At 29.5% G+C, this 13,040-nt stretch overlaps 1 protein-coding gene across 1 annotated transcript; it reads right to left on the bottom strand.

The window, feature by feature from the left end:
• Nucleotides 1-765, bottom strand: TRIADDRAFT_4321 (uncharacterized protein; the record flags this gene model as incomplete). The annotated part of the gene is made up of 1 exon (XM_002117157.1): nucleotides 1-765. A coding segment is annotated over one exon (765 nt), but the record flags the coding sequence as incomplete, so codon positions are not given.
• Between the last annotated feature and the right edge of the window lie 12,275 nt (nucleotides 766-13,040).

Here is a 13,040-nt window from a genome sequence, read left to right as displayed (position 1 = left end):
TATATATAATGGTAGCCAACAGATTAAATCCGTTGCTACGATAGTAATCATTTTAGCGCGAACAATTTTATCATTCTTTGATAAACGTCTATGAGTTTCTTTGCTTGAATTTGCTAATGTCGATAGAATTGCGGCATACATGATTGCAATAAAAATCCAAACGACGAAGGTTAATCCAGCATAACATAATAGCCATGTTAATAAAAATGGGTTATTAAAATTACCAGGTAAGCATGCACTATTGCTAGAGTATAGACGATTAATTGACGGTTGATTAATACTATAAATAATTGGTAATCCAACTAATGCAATTGATATTAACCAAAGAACCACCAATGCTAGGAAAGTAAATTTAATAGAAAAACGATAATTTTGAAAAGGATAAACTAGGTGCAGATAACGATCTAGAGTTATTAGAAAGAGCACAAATGTCGACATTAAGCTCGATAATGAGATACAAAACGAGGCCATTAGACATGGCACACTACGTAGCCATATTTCAAAAACTTCATAATAACGGTTTGCATAATATACATTGGCTGATGCTATGATAATTAGGTAGATACCCATGATAAAATCCGCAGTCGATAAGTTAATTAATAACATTTCTACTATTCCGAGTCTTTTAGCAGATTTTTTTTGAGAATGCCATCTTATAGAAACCGTGTTACCAACGACTGAAATTATACCAATTGCCCAGATAAATACACGCAATAAATCATGAGCCAAAATATTAAAGCATGTAGATAGGCTAAATTGATTCGGATTTGGTCTGCATACAATTATTGAGGATGGCGCAACGCAACATAAGTATTCACGTGTCGAATGTCTATAGTTAATAGACGAAGGACAATTTAAATTAGAAGGAAATAGGTATTTCAAGGCTATATTACCAGTGATTCAACGTTTTATAAATTAAATAAATTATTAAAATCAATGTATTGAAAATGGATTGTATTGAATTTAAATATCCATTAAAAAATAGTTAATTGTGTGAACTCAACATCTAGCATAAGCTGTGAATAGACTTCCAGCAAGTAGGGAGTAGCATTAACTTTCAGGGAAATTTATGATTATAGTTTTGTTATATCATTTTGGGGAAAATATGGGAACTTTTCCTTTCCACGTTACAGCGCTAATAAATTCGTAAAGTAGTTTTGTGCTAAAATACGTAAGTAAATTTATTCTGTTTTAAATATTTTATTTAGCATGTAACTACTTCAAAATACACCATGGAATCGATGCCCTTTCTTATCAATATTTTAATTTATTAATAAATAAATTTTAGAAGCAGGTGTATGACGGAGTGCAGACTCCCAAGAGTTTATCGTAGCTTCAGTGTGATCAACTAAGATTTTTAGTTGTTGTTGATAAACTTTTATTAGTTGTTGATAACCCTTTATTAGTTTGTGATATATATCAATCACGAAATTCCAAATTTTAGAAAAATAAGGCTCTATTAAATCTTATACAAAGATTAACTACATACAGTTCTACTCTAGCCGAATACTACTACTAAAGACTTCTAGAACGAACTAACAGAATAATCTAAAGTTGCATGCTTTATATTTTTCGTAGCATTCGCAGCTACAATCCGCGCGGCAACCTTTTACCTTATTTTACACATAGTTAAATTATTCTTAGTAAGACTATTCTACTGCGGACCATCATTAATCCGATATGGATACTACTACAGTATTTATGTAGACATTATTCACACCAGCCAAAGTACAATAAATTAACCATATCCTAATATATGATTTACAGTTCTATTTTTACCTATAATCTTATTAGTAACTCAACACCTTACTGTATATAGTCATCTATACTCTAGCATAGAGTCTATACCACTACAGTCTATAGCTATAGCTACCAAATATCTCTTAGGATAAATATCTACCGTATATTTAACTAAACATGGATAACAGTCTACAATCACAATACTAAGTTACATTACATAGTTATTGTTGATAACCCTTATTTATTAGCTACTAGCTAATTGTAATTTTAATAGTAGTCTGATCATACTCGTTGTAGACTCTGTACATGATAGTGCATGATAGTGCAATCAGAAAATTTAGAGTAGAGAGTGTAAGAAGATTCTTTTGAAGAACTTGTTGAATTTCAACGGCTTTCGGGGTCGAACTGTTGTAAGTAAAGACGTTCTTCCTTTTATTAGGTTGTATGGTTGTAGACAGTTTCAGTTCTGTCGTTATCTTTTTTATATCTTCACTTATAGTACTTAGAATTAAGTCTTTAGAAGTTTGGTTGATCTGACTCTTGAGCTGTAAAACGTTCTCAAAAAATATAGATTCGGCTTGATCTAATTAGAGAAACCTTTCAGATTCTTATACTTATAATATACTTGTAATTCAAATATGATACTGTCACGGTACTAACTCACCATACCAAATTAGTACATGCCTTGCGGCTACAATGATATTGTAAGCGAGTACGTAACCAGATATAGATTGTTGACGGTACGATTTAAATTGTGATGTGTTAAAGGTCATTTATATCTATAGTTGGATTAGTAGTATTCTAAGAGGTGTGTAAAAGCTTGTAGATAAAATCTATTTAAACGATTGGACAAATTAATAAAAGTTAGTTCTTAGTTCCTAAGGTTAGAAGTATAACGTAAATCGAAGGCGTACAAATTATTGCGAGATCGTAGATTCGATCACAACGTTGTCTTGTCACACGGAAGTTTGTGACAGATACGTCAACATTGTACATCCGGTAATAAATCATAACGTGCAATAAATAAAAAGTAAAGTATTAAGAAATCGTGAAATTTTATTTGTTATGCTTGAAATGTACATGGATGAAAGTACAAAAGTCTTAAACGCATTCTATGTCAAACTGCTAAATGAAAACTTCTTCTCTTTAAATCATCCCTTTGTCATTGATGTTATATCGAACTACATAAAAATAGGAGATTCTAGTATATATATACGTACTTACATGCTTCGAATGCCTGCTACACCACCGAAAGAGCGGTAATTAAAAGTTATTAATGGATTATCTTTCAAAGCCCTGCGAAAGAATCGTGAAAGTGAAATAAGAATTTAGTTTTTACTGCTAGCAGTATCTCAGATATTGTGGATATCTGAAATCTCCTTACTTCTTATGCCAATGTTAATTATCTTTTGAGATCTAGCCTTAGTTTTAATTGTGGTACGTGTAATTGGCATTAGCCATTACAGTTTGTAAAATTTTACTTACAGGTAATTCAGTTCTGGCATACTCCAAAAACAATAGCTATCTAATTTTTCGATGTTATTGCTATTGAGATTTCTATTAATTTTAAAATTCAATTATTATTTCATGTTCGTAGAATGTATCTTTCAAATATTTCATAGGCGTTAATAATGAGTCAAATATTGTAAAAATCTAATACTAGCTTAAAATTAATCATGAATCAGGCATAAAATTAAATAGTTACCTAGGCTGTCAACAAAATATAAGACACTAGTTATTACAAGCTGACATTGGTAACGAGAAAAGTAAAAAAAATTAGAAAAAATTACACACCAGAAGTCTACTGTCGGGCTAGTACTCTCCTACGTCTACCATAGTAAAACTCTTATCATAATGACAATCTTTATCCTAAGCAGGACATAATAAACTGCATATCTCTTCTAGACTAAACTGATGCCTATTTTTATTAAAGGCTAGCTAATTTATACTGTAGTCGCATAAAATTAGTTATCAGTATAAGATAATATTACAGAATTATGTGCCTGTTCGATATGCAAAAGACGTATTAGATATTCTAAATAAATTATATATCACCAGTATATTTCTGCACACTTTATATCGTCATAACTACAAAATGGCTACTATTACTCAGTAAACATGTATACTCTAACCGATGGTGAAACTTCGAAATCACATAAGTTCTAATATCATTCATGAATTATTAAGAACTTAAAAGGCGAAATTTTACTATATGTGTAAGGGTGTAGTATATTTCTGGGCATATGTGGATCATTTATAGACAAATTATGGATAATAATTTATTATAATCCGTACAATTTTTGAAATCTGCTAATGTTCATCATGTATGAACAAGAAATGGAGCTAAAATTGCAGTTCTTAATCTTCTTTATCAGGTATATGAAGGTGAATACTAACAGATAGCGTATTTTTGAAAAGGCAGTTGAAGACAGAAATTTGGGACAAATTTCGGAGATAATATTTTCGCTGAGATACCTATATTTAAGACATCGATAAAAGTTTGAACTTTTAACGAGTTAATTAAATCTAAAACAGTAGTGCTATATTGAAAATTTAGCATTTTCAAGTATCTGCGAAGCATACTGTCTCAAATAACAAAGGGTACATTAAATAGGTTGAAACATTTATGCGTATTTATTAATAGTATGTGCCACTCTTACCGTTTAGTATATATTTAAGAAAAACAGATACATAAAATAGCATTTACCCATAGCAATATTTTTAGTATTGTTTAAGTTATCAACGTAAATGCATCTGTATTCTTATTAATTATTTATTTTCACTAACAATTGTATTAGATTTGGAGTTAAAGTTATTAGAGTCACATATCCCTGATTTCCCATATTATTTCGATCCATTACCCTAAATATTTCAGTAAAAATTTGAAATTAAGCATGTATATTTAATGCATTCAGAAGACATGCGTAGATTTAGAAGTATAGATACTGGTAATATTAGAATCTTTTAGACTACAGCAAATTTATATTTAAAAAAGGTTTGATAGATATTTATTAGTATAGTCATCAATATTGAATAAGATAATAGATGAAGGTAACATAAAGATTCGATAGTTAGCTAGTTTGATGTTCTTACAGTTTCTGAAGGCTACGAAGTATCGGCGCCGATGATGCATGAATGGAGCTTATATCATTATCATTTAAATATCTGATGTTTTAAGTAGAAGCGAATGATTATACAGCATAATTATTTAAAAGATATAAGTAGATTACAACATTGCAAGCCTTAACGATATAGCTTACGGTACTTTATAGCATATTTCGATTAAGATTAGATATGAGTAATAGGTTAAAAATATTTACTAATACAAAAGCTATATAAGGAATATCTCGGTTCGAGATGTCTCTCTTTACTCCCAACCCTCCCACCCGGCTTTTATACTCTTTCTATGACGGATTGTACGGTGAAGTATCTGTACACAATCTAACAGTTTGAAAGATACCCATGTCTTTACCTACATAAAGACTCCTGTTTTAGACATTTTGGTGCCTTAACACATACTGCACAGTGTAACGTATTTTCACTTTACATTATCAATATCACAACAAAGCGGCTTTAATTCTAATACCTATGAGAGCATACCGTATTTAGTTTACAGGGATATCTACGATTGGTAACGCTAAATAGTAGCCTCGGAGAGCATTTTACAGTAGGTTACTAAAGGATTTGTAGCAAACTGTGAAAATAATTTTCATTTACAGATTTTGGATTTCCTTAGAAATCATAGAAGCGTTTATGAAATCCTTTAGTCGAAGACCGTCTAGATATCTAAAACAAAAGCAAGCCTTAAGTAGACGATAAAATGCTAGATAAATTTGTTAATGAAGATATAGCACATACTGAGTATCAGTAAGCAAAGTGAGGTAGACTACCTTATTACTAATCTTGGTTTTAATAATTCAAGCGAACGATTACCTACAGATTAGTAAGATCTGTACCCAGTGACGCAATGAAATTAACTTTTTTAGGAGAAAGTTTGCTAAAGCCTAAGCCCCTTATAAATGACACAGATAAGGTATGGAATTAAGAAGGTAGAAATTATAGTGCAACAATCAGTCCATTTGCAGGATGAAATTTTTGAATTTTAAAACATACAGCTAATCCGGAATATAAATAAGTTTTCATTTGTAAATTTAGCAAACAAACGTGTAATCATTAAGTACTAACAAGCTCCGAAATGCCATATTTTTGAAAAGGGATTCGTCGAGGTCCGATAAATCATTGTTATCTAAATATCTAAATTAGTCGTAAATTTTAATAATTCCATTACGTTAATTTCATTTTGCTAATTTTTAAAATCGAATAAAACTAGAAAATTTCAATTATGATCTTCATTAGGCTAAAGAATATGATAAATACTTTAAGCTAATCAGAACGTAGATGTGACTTGCTTTAATTATAGTATCAAACGACGATTTACAAGCTTAAATTCTCACCACGGTAACAAAATTATCAATTATACGTACGTGTAAATTCTCCGACTACTCTGCCATTGTATAAGATATTTGTCGATAACTATTTACTTTATGTTTTATACCATACTTACAGGGCTCTTAATCCTGACAACTGTTGAAATGATGATCTATTGAATGCTGAAGCACTGAGATTGCAAAATCTTAAATATCTAATTAAAAAACAATAAAATATAGATGAAAGTTGCTAAACAACATAGCTATACACAACACATGTTACTAAATTCTACATAGGATTCAGTTGTCTATGTCCTTGCATTGTTAAAATACGATCAATAAGATATTTGATGAAGTTCATTTATCAAATTGAGAATAAACTGTTTCCCTGAGCTTGTGTTATTACTATCGATTTGTAACTATTCAATCGTTAAAAACCGAATATTTTACGATTTGCCTTATTTAGCTATAAACAAGATGAAATTCTGTACATTTAATTTTTATTTTATTTTTTCCTAGAATATTTACAGAGCAAAGAGTGGTTTCAAATTCAGAAAGAGTTTGAAGTTTAACGTTCGTAGATTTCGGCAATAGTCTATTTGTCTACAAAATACATCACGATCGATAGAATAAGCTTATAATATAACACGTAGTTTTTATCACATTTATGGTGTATTATTATCACATTAAAGTACTTGAAAATTCATCTTACAGGTACTTTAGTCGATTTAATCCATGGAATGCTTGTTGATTTAGATACCGCAATCTCTCATTCCCAAGCCACCTAATTATATTGATATTTCATTATGCCTGTACAATCACTTTCTTTATCACAATTTAAAATCAAGTGACAGTAAAGTAATGTTATAAAGACTGTAAACTTTCTTAAAAACTCATATTCAGATAGTTGAACAGTTAATAAATAATTTTCCATTTTATGTTAATTAAATATGTCTATTATTTCCTTACAGGGTCTCTAGATCTTGTAAATTTACAAAGACAAAGTCAGGAACTGATTCTATTCTGTTTAAAGTCAAATTTCTATCGTAAGAATTGAAAAATAATTAGACTTGCTGAAAAGCTGCGATATCAAACGAACAATAATTAAAATCTAATAAATTTTAAAATAGATATGACCAAAAAAGAATTCTATAATTATGTCTTATGTACACTTTAAAATAATTTCGAGTTTCGAAATTTTAATGATAAATTACAAGTTATCAGATATTCAATGCTATAACTATAGTTGTGATAATAAAGCTTCAGGTAAGAATTAAAAGAGTATCTAATGTATTTAATTTTCACCTACAAAGAAGTTAAGTAAGGAATATTTGCAAATAAAGAAGCAGTAATCCTTGCCAGTCGGTTTCTAGATAAATCTCTTATGAGTAAATAATCACAAATTGACAATGTTGTCAGTATCTACTCAATGATGGGTTTCATCGTATATTAGTGTATGTCTATGTAATAGTATTATTACAAGTTCTGCAGCACTGCTAGATTCCCAAAAGCGTTTTCATCAACAAAACTAATCTTGTTTAAGGCCAAATCCCTAAATTCAAAGTAACAGAAATAAGCATTTTAGATTATCCTATTATCAATGTCGGTTCTAGAAATTGAGCGTTTTCTACAATAGTACCAAACTAGCTTGAAATCTTAACTAAACGTTTATTAATTAACGTATGCTATCTGTTATATGAGAACTCGTTCTAGTCATTAGCACAAATTTTAAATATAAATTTTAATAGTAAATCGCATAATAGTTATAATTGTAGCTAGCATGAGCAAATCTAGAAAGTTAGAGCTCGGATTTAAGTGAGTAAGTTTAAGCATAAAGGATAATTCTAATATTGTAACCTATTTATATACAGATATAATTATCAAAAATCTAGTGATCGATAATATTAACACTCTTTTAGTTGGGTAGGTATTACATATGTTAGTGCGGCAGATAACTATTACATATTCAGAGTTATTAGTATTTGTTAAGCACCTATTACATATATGTGCTATCACGCTTAAATAATATAGCTATCATGCTTGTTGTTACACAATTGCACGTGTTTTGTGTTCGCCTAAAATGTAATTTTACGCATGTAACTCATGGATAAACATACTTCATTTGTTACTATTTAAACGGATATTTGTTATTAATTGAATAGTATTTTTGTAGTACAGAGTTTTGTACTTCTTCTGCGCAATTTTTTAAGACTGGTATAATCTTACGTTCATCCTTCCCTTACATGCTACATCCATTCTGTACTTATCCGCTCATACCTCACGATTGCATACACTGATTTACGCTTATAGATTATATCAACTATAAATCTGCCTTATCTTGTATTTTTACAATTTTCCTAATAAACTTTACGTTATCTACATATTATACGAGGTTTATTACTTGACTCAAGCAGTATTACGAACCACATAAATAACATCAGGTTATGGACTATTTCCGATCTCCGAATATTTAACAAGCACTGAGAGTAGATATAAGCAGATATTTTAAATACTTACACGATGGTTAATGGTGAAGATGAAGAGAATGTATGAAGTGGAATACGATCTATAGAGTTGTTACTTAGTCGGCTAAATTAAGAAATTAATAAATGTGACCAACATTAGCGACTCTACTTTGGTTTAAGTGTTAAGTAATTTATTACAATGGCATACATTTCTTTTAATGCCTTTACATCGATAAAGGTATTCGTCTCGATGGTAGTAATCTTGTTTCCTGATAGATTTCTAAAAGATATTAGAAAATATGTTTTACTTGCTAATGCAACCATCAACATGGAAGTACAAAGACTAGTGAATTTGTGAAATGCCTAGTAAATTTGGGAAATGCCTAATGTATACTTAGCAATCATTTACTCAAATTTTGGTTGTCTATCCAGCACGAATATTTTTTATGTAATAAATTAAGTAACTATATTTTCGCTTCACCCGTTTAGAAATCATTTATACTCAAATTTCGAACTTCATTTAATTTATCTAAAGTACGTCCCAGAGTGACCTAGTTTAAACCATAAGAAACTATAACACTTTTCATTGTAATTAAGATTTGTTTCGGTAGTGACATTATTTACTTTAAAGTTATCTGATAAATAAACGCTTTGATGAAATTCAATATAGTATTTATAAAAAATGTAAGCCACTAGAAAAGTGTGTATTTAAAAAGAGCTATACGGATAAGAGTTTATATTCGATATCCGTCCCTATGCAATCCCTTCTTATGATTCAAAAATTATTATTTTACACATTTAATATTACGTTTTCTATACTCTTTGTAATTGTTGTAAGATATAAGCAGCTATACATGTAGCGATACAAACACGTGTAGTAAATTGTGACTACAATTTTTTAGTCTAATCTTCTATAGGTCAGGCTTCGGCAGTTCTCGGAGAGAATCAGACTCTCATTCATGTTACATTGGATGGTTAATATCTTCCGATATTATTGAGGAACTCATACAATGAACATAAGTTAAGCTAAGACGGATTTCTTATTAAGGTAATGATAGTTTTGCCATATATCAAACCAGATATTTAATACAATATGTATTAGCCAGAGTATCTGAGCTCTAGTCATTAACTTTGTTTATAGCATTACAATTTGCAGTTATATAACGATATCAACAATAATACGTACATTATTTTCAAATAATTGCAGGCTGTAAATTGTAGACGATTGATTTTTCTGATTAAATTTCCACTAACATCTCTTAAATCATTGTAATTAAAGGTGATTCGAAATTATTAAAGTATACATTGATAGGCTTGGTAGCTAATTTATTTTCTTAAAAGTCTATATTTTTTACTTACAACGTTTTCAATTGTGTACCATTACATAAGTGATCAGGTAAGGCATGTAAGCGATTATTAGGTATGAAACTAGTTTCAAGACATAGAATTAATTCAAATCGCATGTTATTATCAATAATACAATCAGCATAACGCTTCTAGTCTGGGAATCATTGCATTGCATGCAATATAAAACAAAAGCTACTTACAGGTAATACAAATATGGAAAATTAAAAAATAAATCTGATTCTAAATGTGTCAAAAAGTTGTCCGGGGCATAGCTAAAGATTTATTAGGAATAAAATCGAATACATAATTATGAAAGCTCAGGCGATATCATATACTACATTAGTGCAGAATATATCCTATTTACATTAAAATTCTCACTTATTCCATTAATAACAATATTCCTGTATTTACTCACAATTTTTCAATTGTTATTACTGAATTTGCTGACGCAGTATTTTTTAACGTAGTTAGGTAATTATATCCTAAAAGACTGTAATAAAAGCTTAAATTATGTTATTAATATTTTTCACATTTAAAAGCTCGATCATATAATTATTAATTTAAAGTAGGTATCAATATAATAATTATCTATTTATTAAAAACTAAACATTAACTGAGTCTACAGCTTTGCAACAAGATAATGTAATGCACGATCAATCTGTCGATTCCCCGAACCACGTATCAGGGAGCAGTATCTACTCTTTCAGGAACACTTTTCCTATACTAGTAGACTACAAAAAGACTTAGATACCTCGTATCTTACGTTAAACACTAATCATGAGAACTAACTTTATCATACGATTTATCGCATTTACATACTCTTTTACGATAGCAAAGACATCCGAGTTAGTAATATTATGCTTGAAACCTGATAATGAATTAAAAGCTAATTTTATCTACTGCTACCTAATGAAGACAACAGTATTTACGAAGATAGACATCGAATGACTAATACAAAATTGTCGGATTACAATATGTCCTTTCACGGAAAATTTCAACGATAATCTACAATCTACTATAAGTAAATTACAATCACAGTAATTTAAATTGTAATAAGATTATTCTCGATTCCCTAATTAAACTGCTAATTTTAGTAGGCTATATATATCACCGTAAAAGCTAGTGCTATTTTTAAATATCTTATATCTAAATTAGAAACTCTTCATATAAGGGTAAATCAACAAAATTGTCCTAACATAGATATTTCTACTATAACCTCGATATTACAGAGTATAACACTGTAACACTGAGCAAAAGATACTTTGTTACTGAATACAAATTATTTCTATTTTATTAAGTACTGGTATTCAAAGCCGTAGATTATGCTGTATTATCAAAATATATATCTAATAACTATTGATTTATAGGCTGTTATAACTATAAATAGATTATCTACTGAGTATAATATATGATCTTAATACCAACATTTGCAATAGATTTGGCAGGCCCTCCAGTGAAGTAAAGTCAAAATATGTTAATCCATTAAGTGTCAGATCTCTATGGTAACATTAAATGCACATTTAATTATAAATGTCCGGATTAAGTCCAATATTGTGATAATTATTAATAACATATTTCTATTTCACGTATAATAAGACTAGATTATGTTTAATATTAAGCGCTACTGGGTACCTAATATTTTTTTCATTGAATCAGCTACGTGAAAATGTAATGTAAAGTTTTAAACTCTAAATTCCTTTAATATTAGTTTAAGATAAATGCTCTTACATGTATCGTACATGCTTCATATCATGGAAAAATTTCTCCGGTAACGATTGAATTAAGTTGTTCCTTATATGTCTGTGTATATACATTGCAACAGCAAACGTTAATTTAAATTACCCTATATCGTAGCTGTTAAAAGTGGATTAACTAAACAAATTTCAAAATTATAGTTGTAATATCTTGCTAGCCACTTGAATTATAAGTATTTTATTGGTGATTACATCCATTTTAGGTCCTGTACTCCGGTAAAATGAGATTTTTGCAGTTTCCGAATATCACATTTATTGCACACGCTACAGATGTAGAAAATAAATGTTGCCATAGCAATATAATAATATCCTTTATAGAGCTATGATCGAAATTATGATAATGAGCTATTATAAACCACTAAACGATAATATACAGTAGGACTGATCTTATTATATATATACACGTAACTGAAGTGTTTTTGCCAAATGAAATTAATGAAGATAAATTACTGACTATCATACAAACTTACAGTTGTTCTAGAGGTTTATTAGCGAAGTGTCTCATATTATCCATAGAGTAAAAACTCCCGCTAAATTTTCTATCGTAACAAAAATACAATAGAATACCTCTTACATTTATTTAAATGAGATAATAATTTCAATAAAATTTCTATTTATTAAAATAACTAAGAATAAAAGATATTTAGATTCCGTTATGAATTAATACACTATTTCTTATAAATTTTTTATTGTCTCACTTACATTGATCGAAGATACTTGAATGCAGGTGTAGTGTAATTAGTTCTTAAATCTTGAAATTTTTTAAACAGATTCGAACCAAGATCCCTATGTATTATTAGAATATAATTTAAAATGTTAGTAAAAATTGCAACTAATATAAGGTAATTGATGTTCGATTGTAAGTAGAATTTCTCATTAATTCAAAAAAGAAAGAGAATGAGATACTATGCTGTAATTTATAGCTGTTTCTCAGTTGATATTATCTGAAAGTGCATTTCTAGCTCTTAACTATATCACAAGTGCTCTACTAATTCATTTGTATGTATAACGTCGTGTTTACTGAATCTGCAATTAGGACAAAAAGCGAATGAGGTTTTTCGCTCTCTATTCCTGACGGTTAGGTACCGTATAGTACAGTATTTACGAGGTACCGTAATCTCTTACAATGCAGAATTTCCGAAAAATAAATAATACACGTACATTCGGTATAATCAGATAAAGTCATATGCATATAATATACCGTACTCAGTGCGAACTGCCAGTGATAATGTAGCGTAAAAAGTACTGGTACATAAGTACTCAAAGAACCACAAGTACGGGTTTCACTAGAATTTACAAGTAATAAC

This window comes from Trichoplax adhaerens, genomic scaffold (assembly GCF_000150275.1).
Source record: "Trichoplax adhaerens TRIADscaffold_22 genomic scaffold, whole genome shotgun sequence".
In the NCBI taxonomy this organism is placed as follows: Eukaryota; Metazoa; Placozoa; class Uniplacotomia; order Trichoplacea; family Trichoplacidae; genus Trichoplax; species Trichoplax adhaerens.
This window is presented reverse-complemented; position numbering and strand designations above follow the sequence as displayed.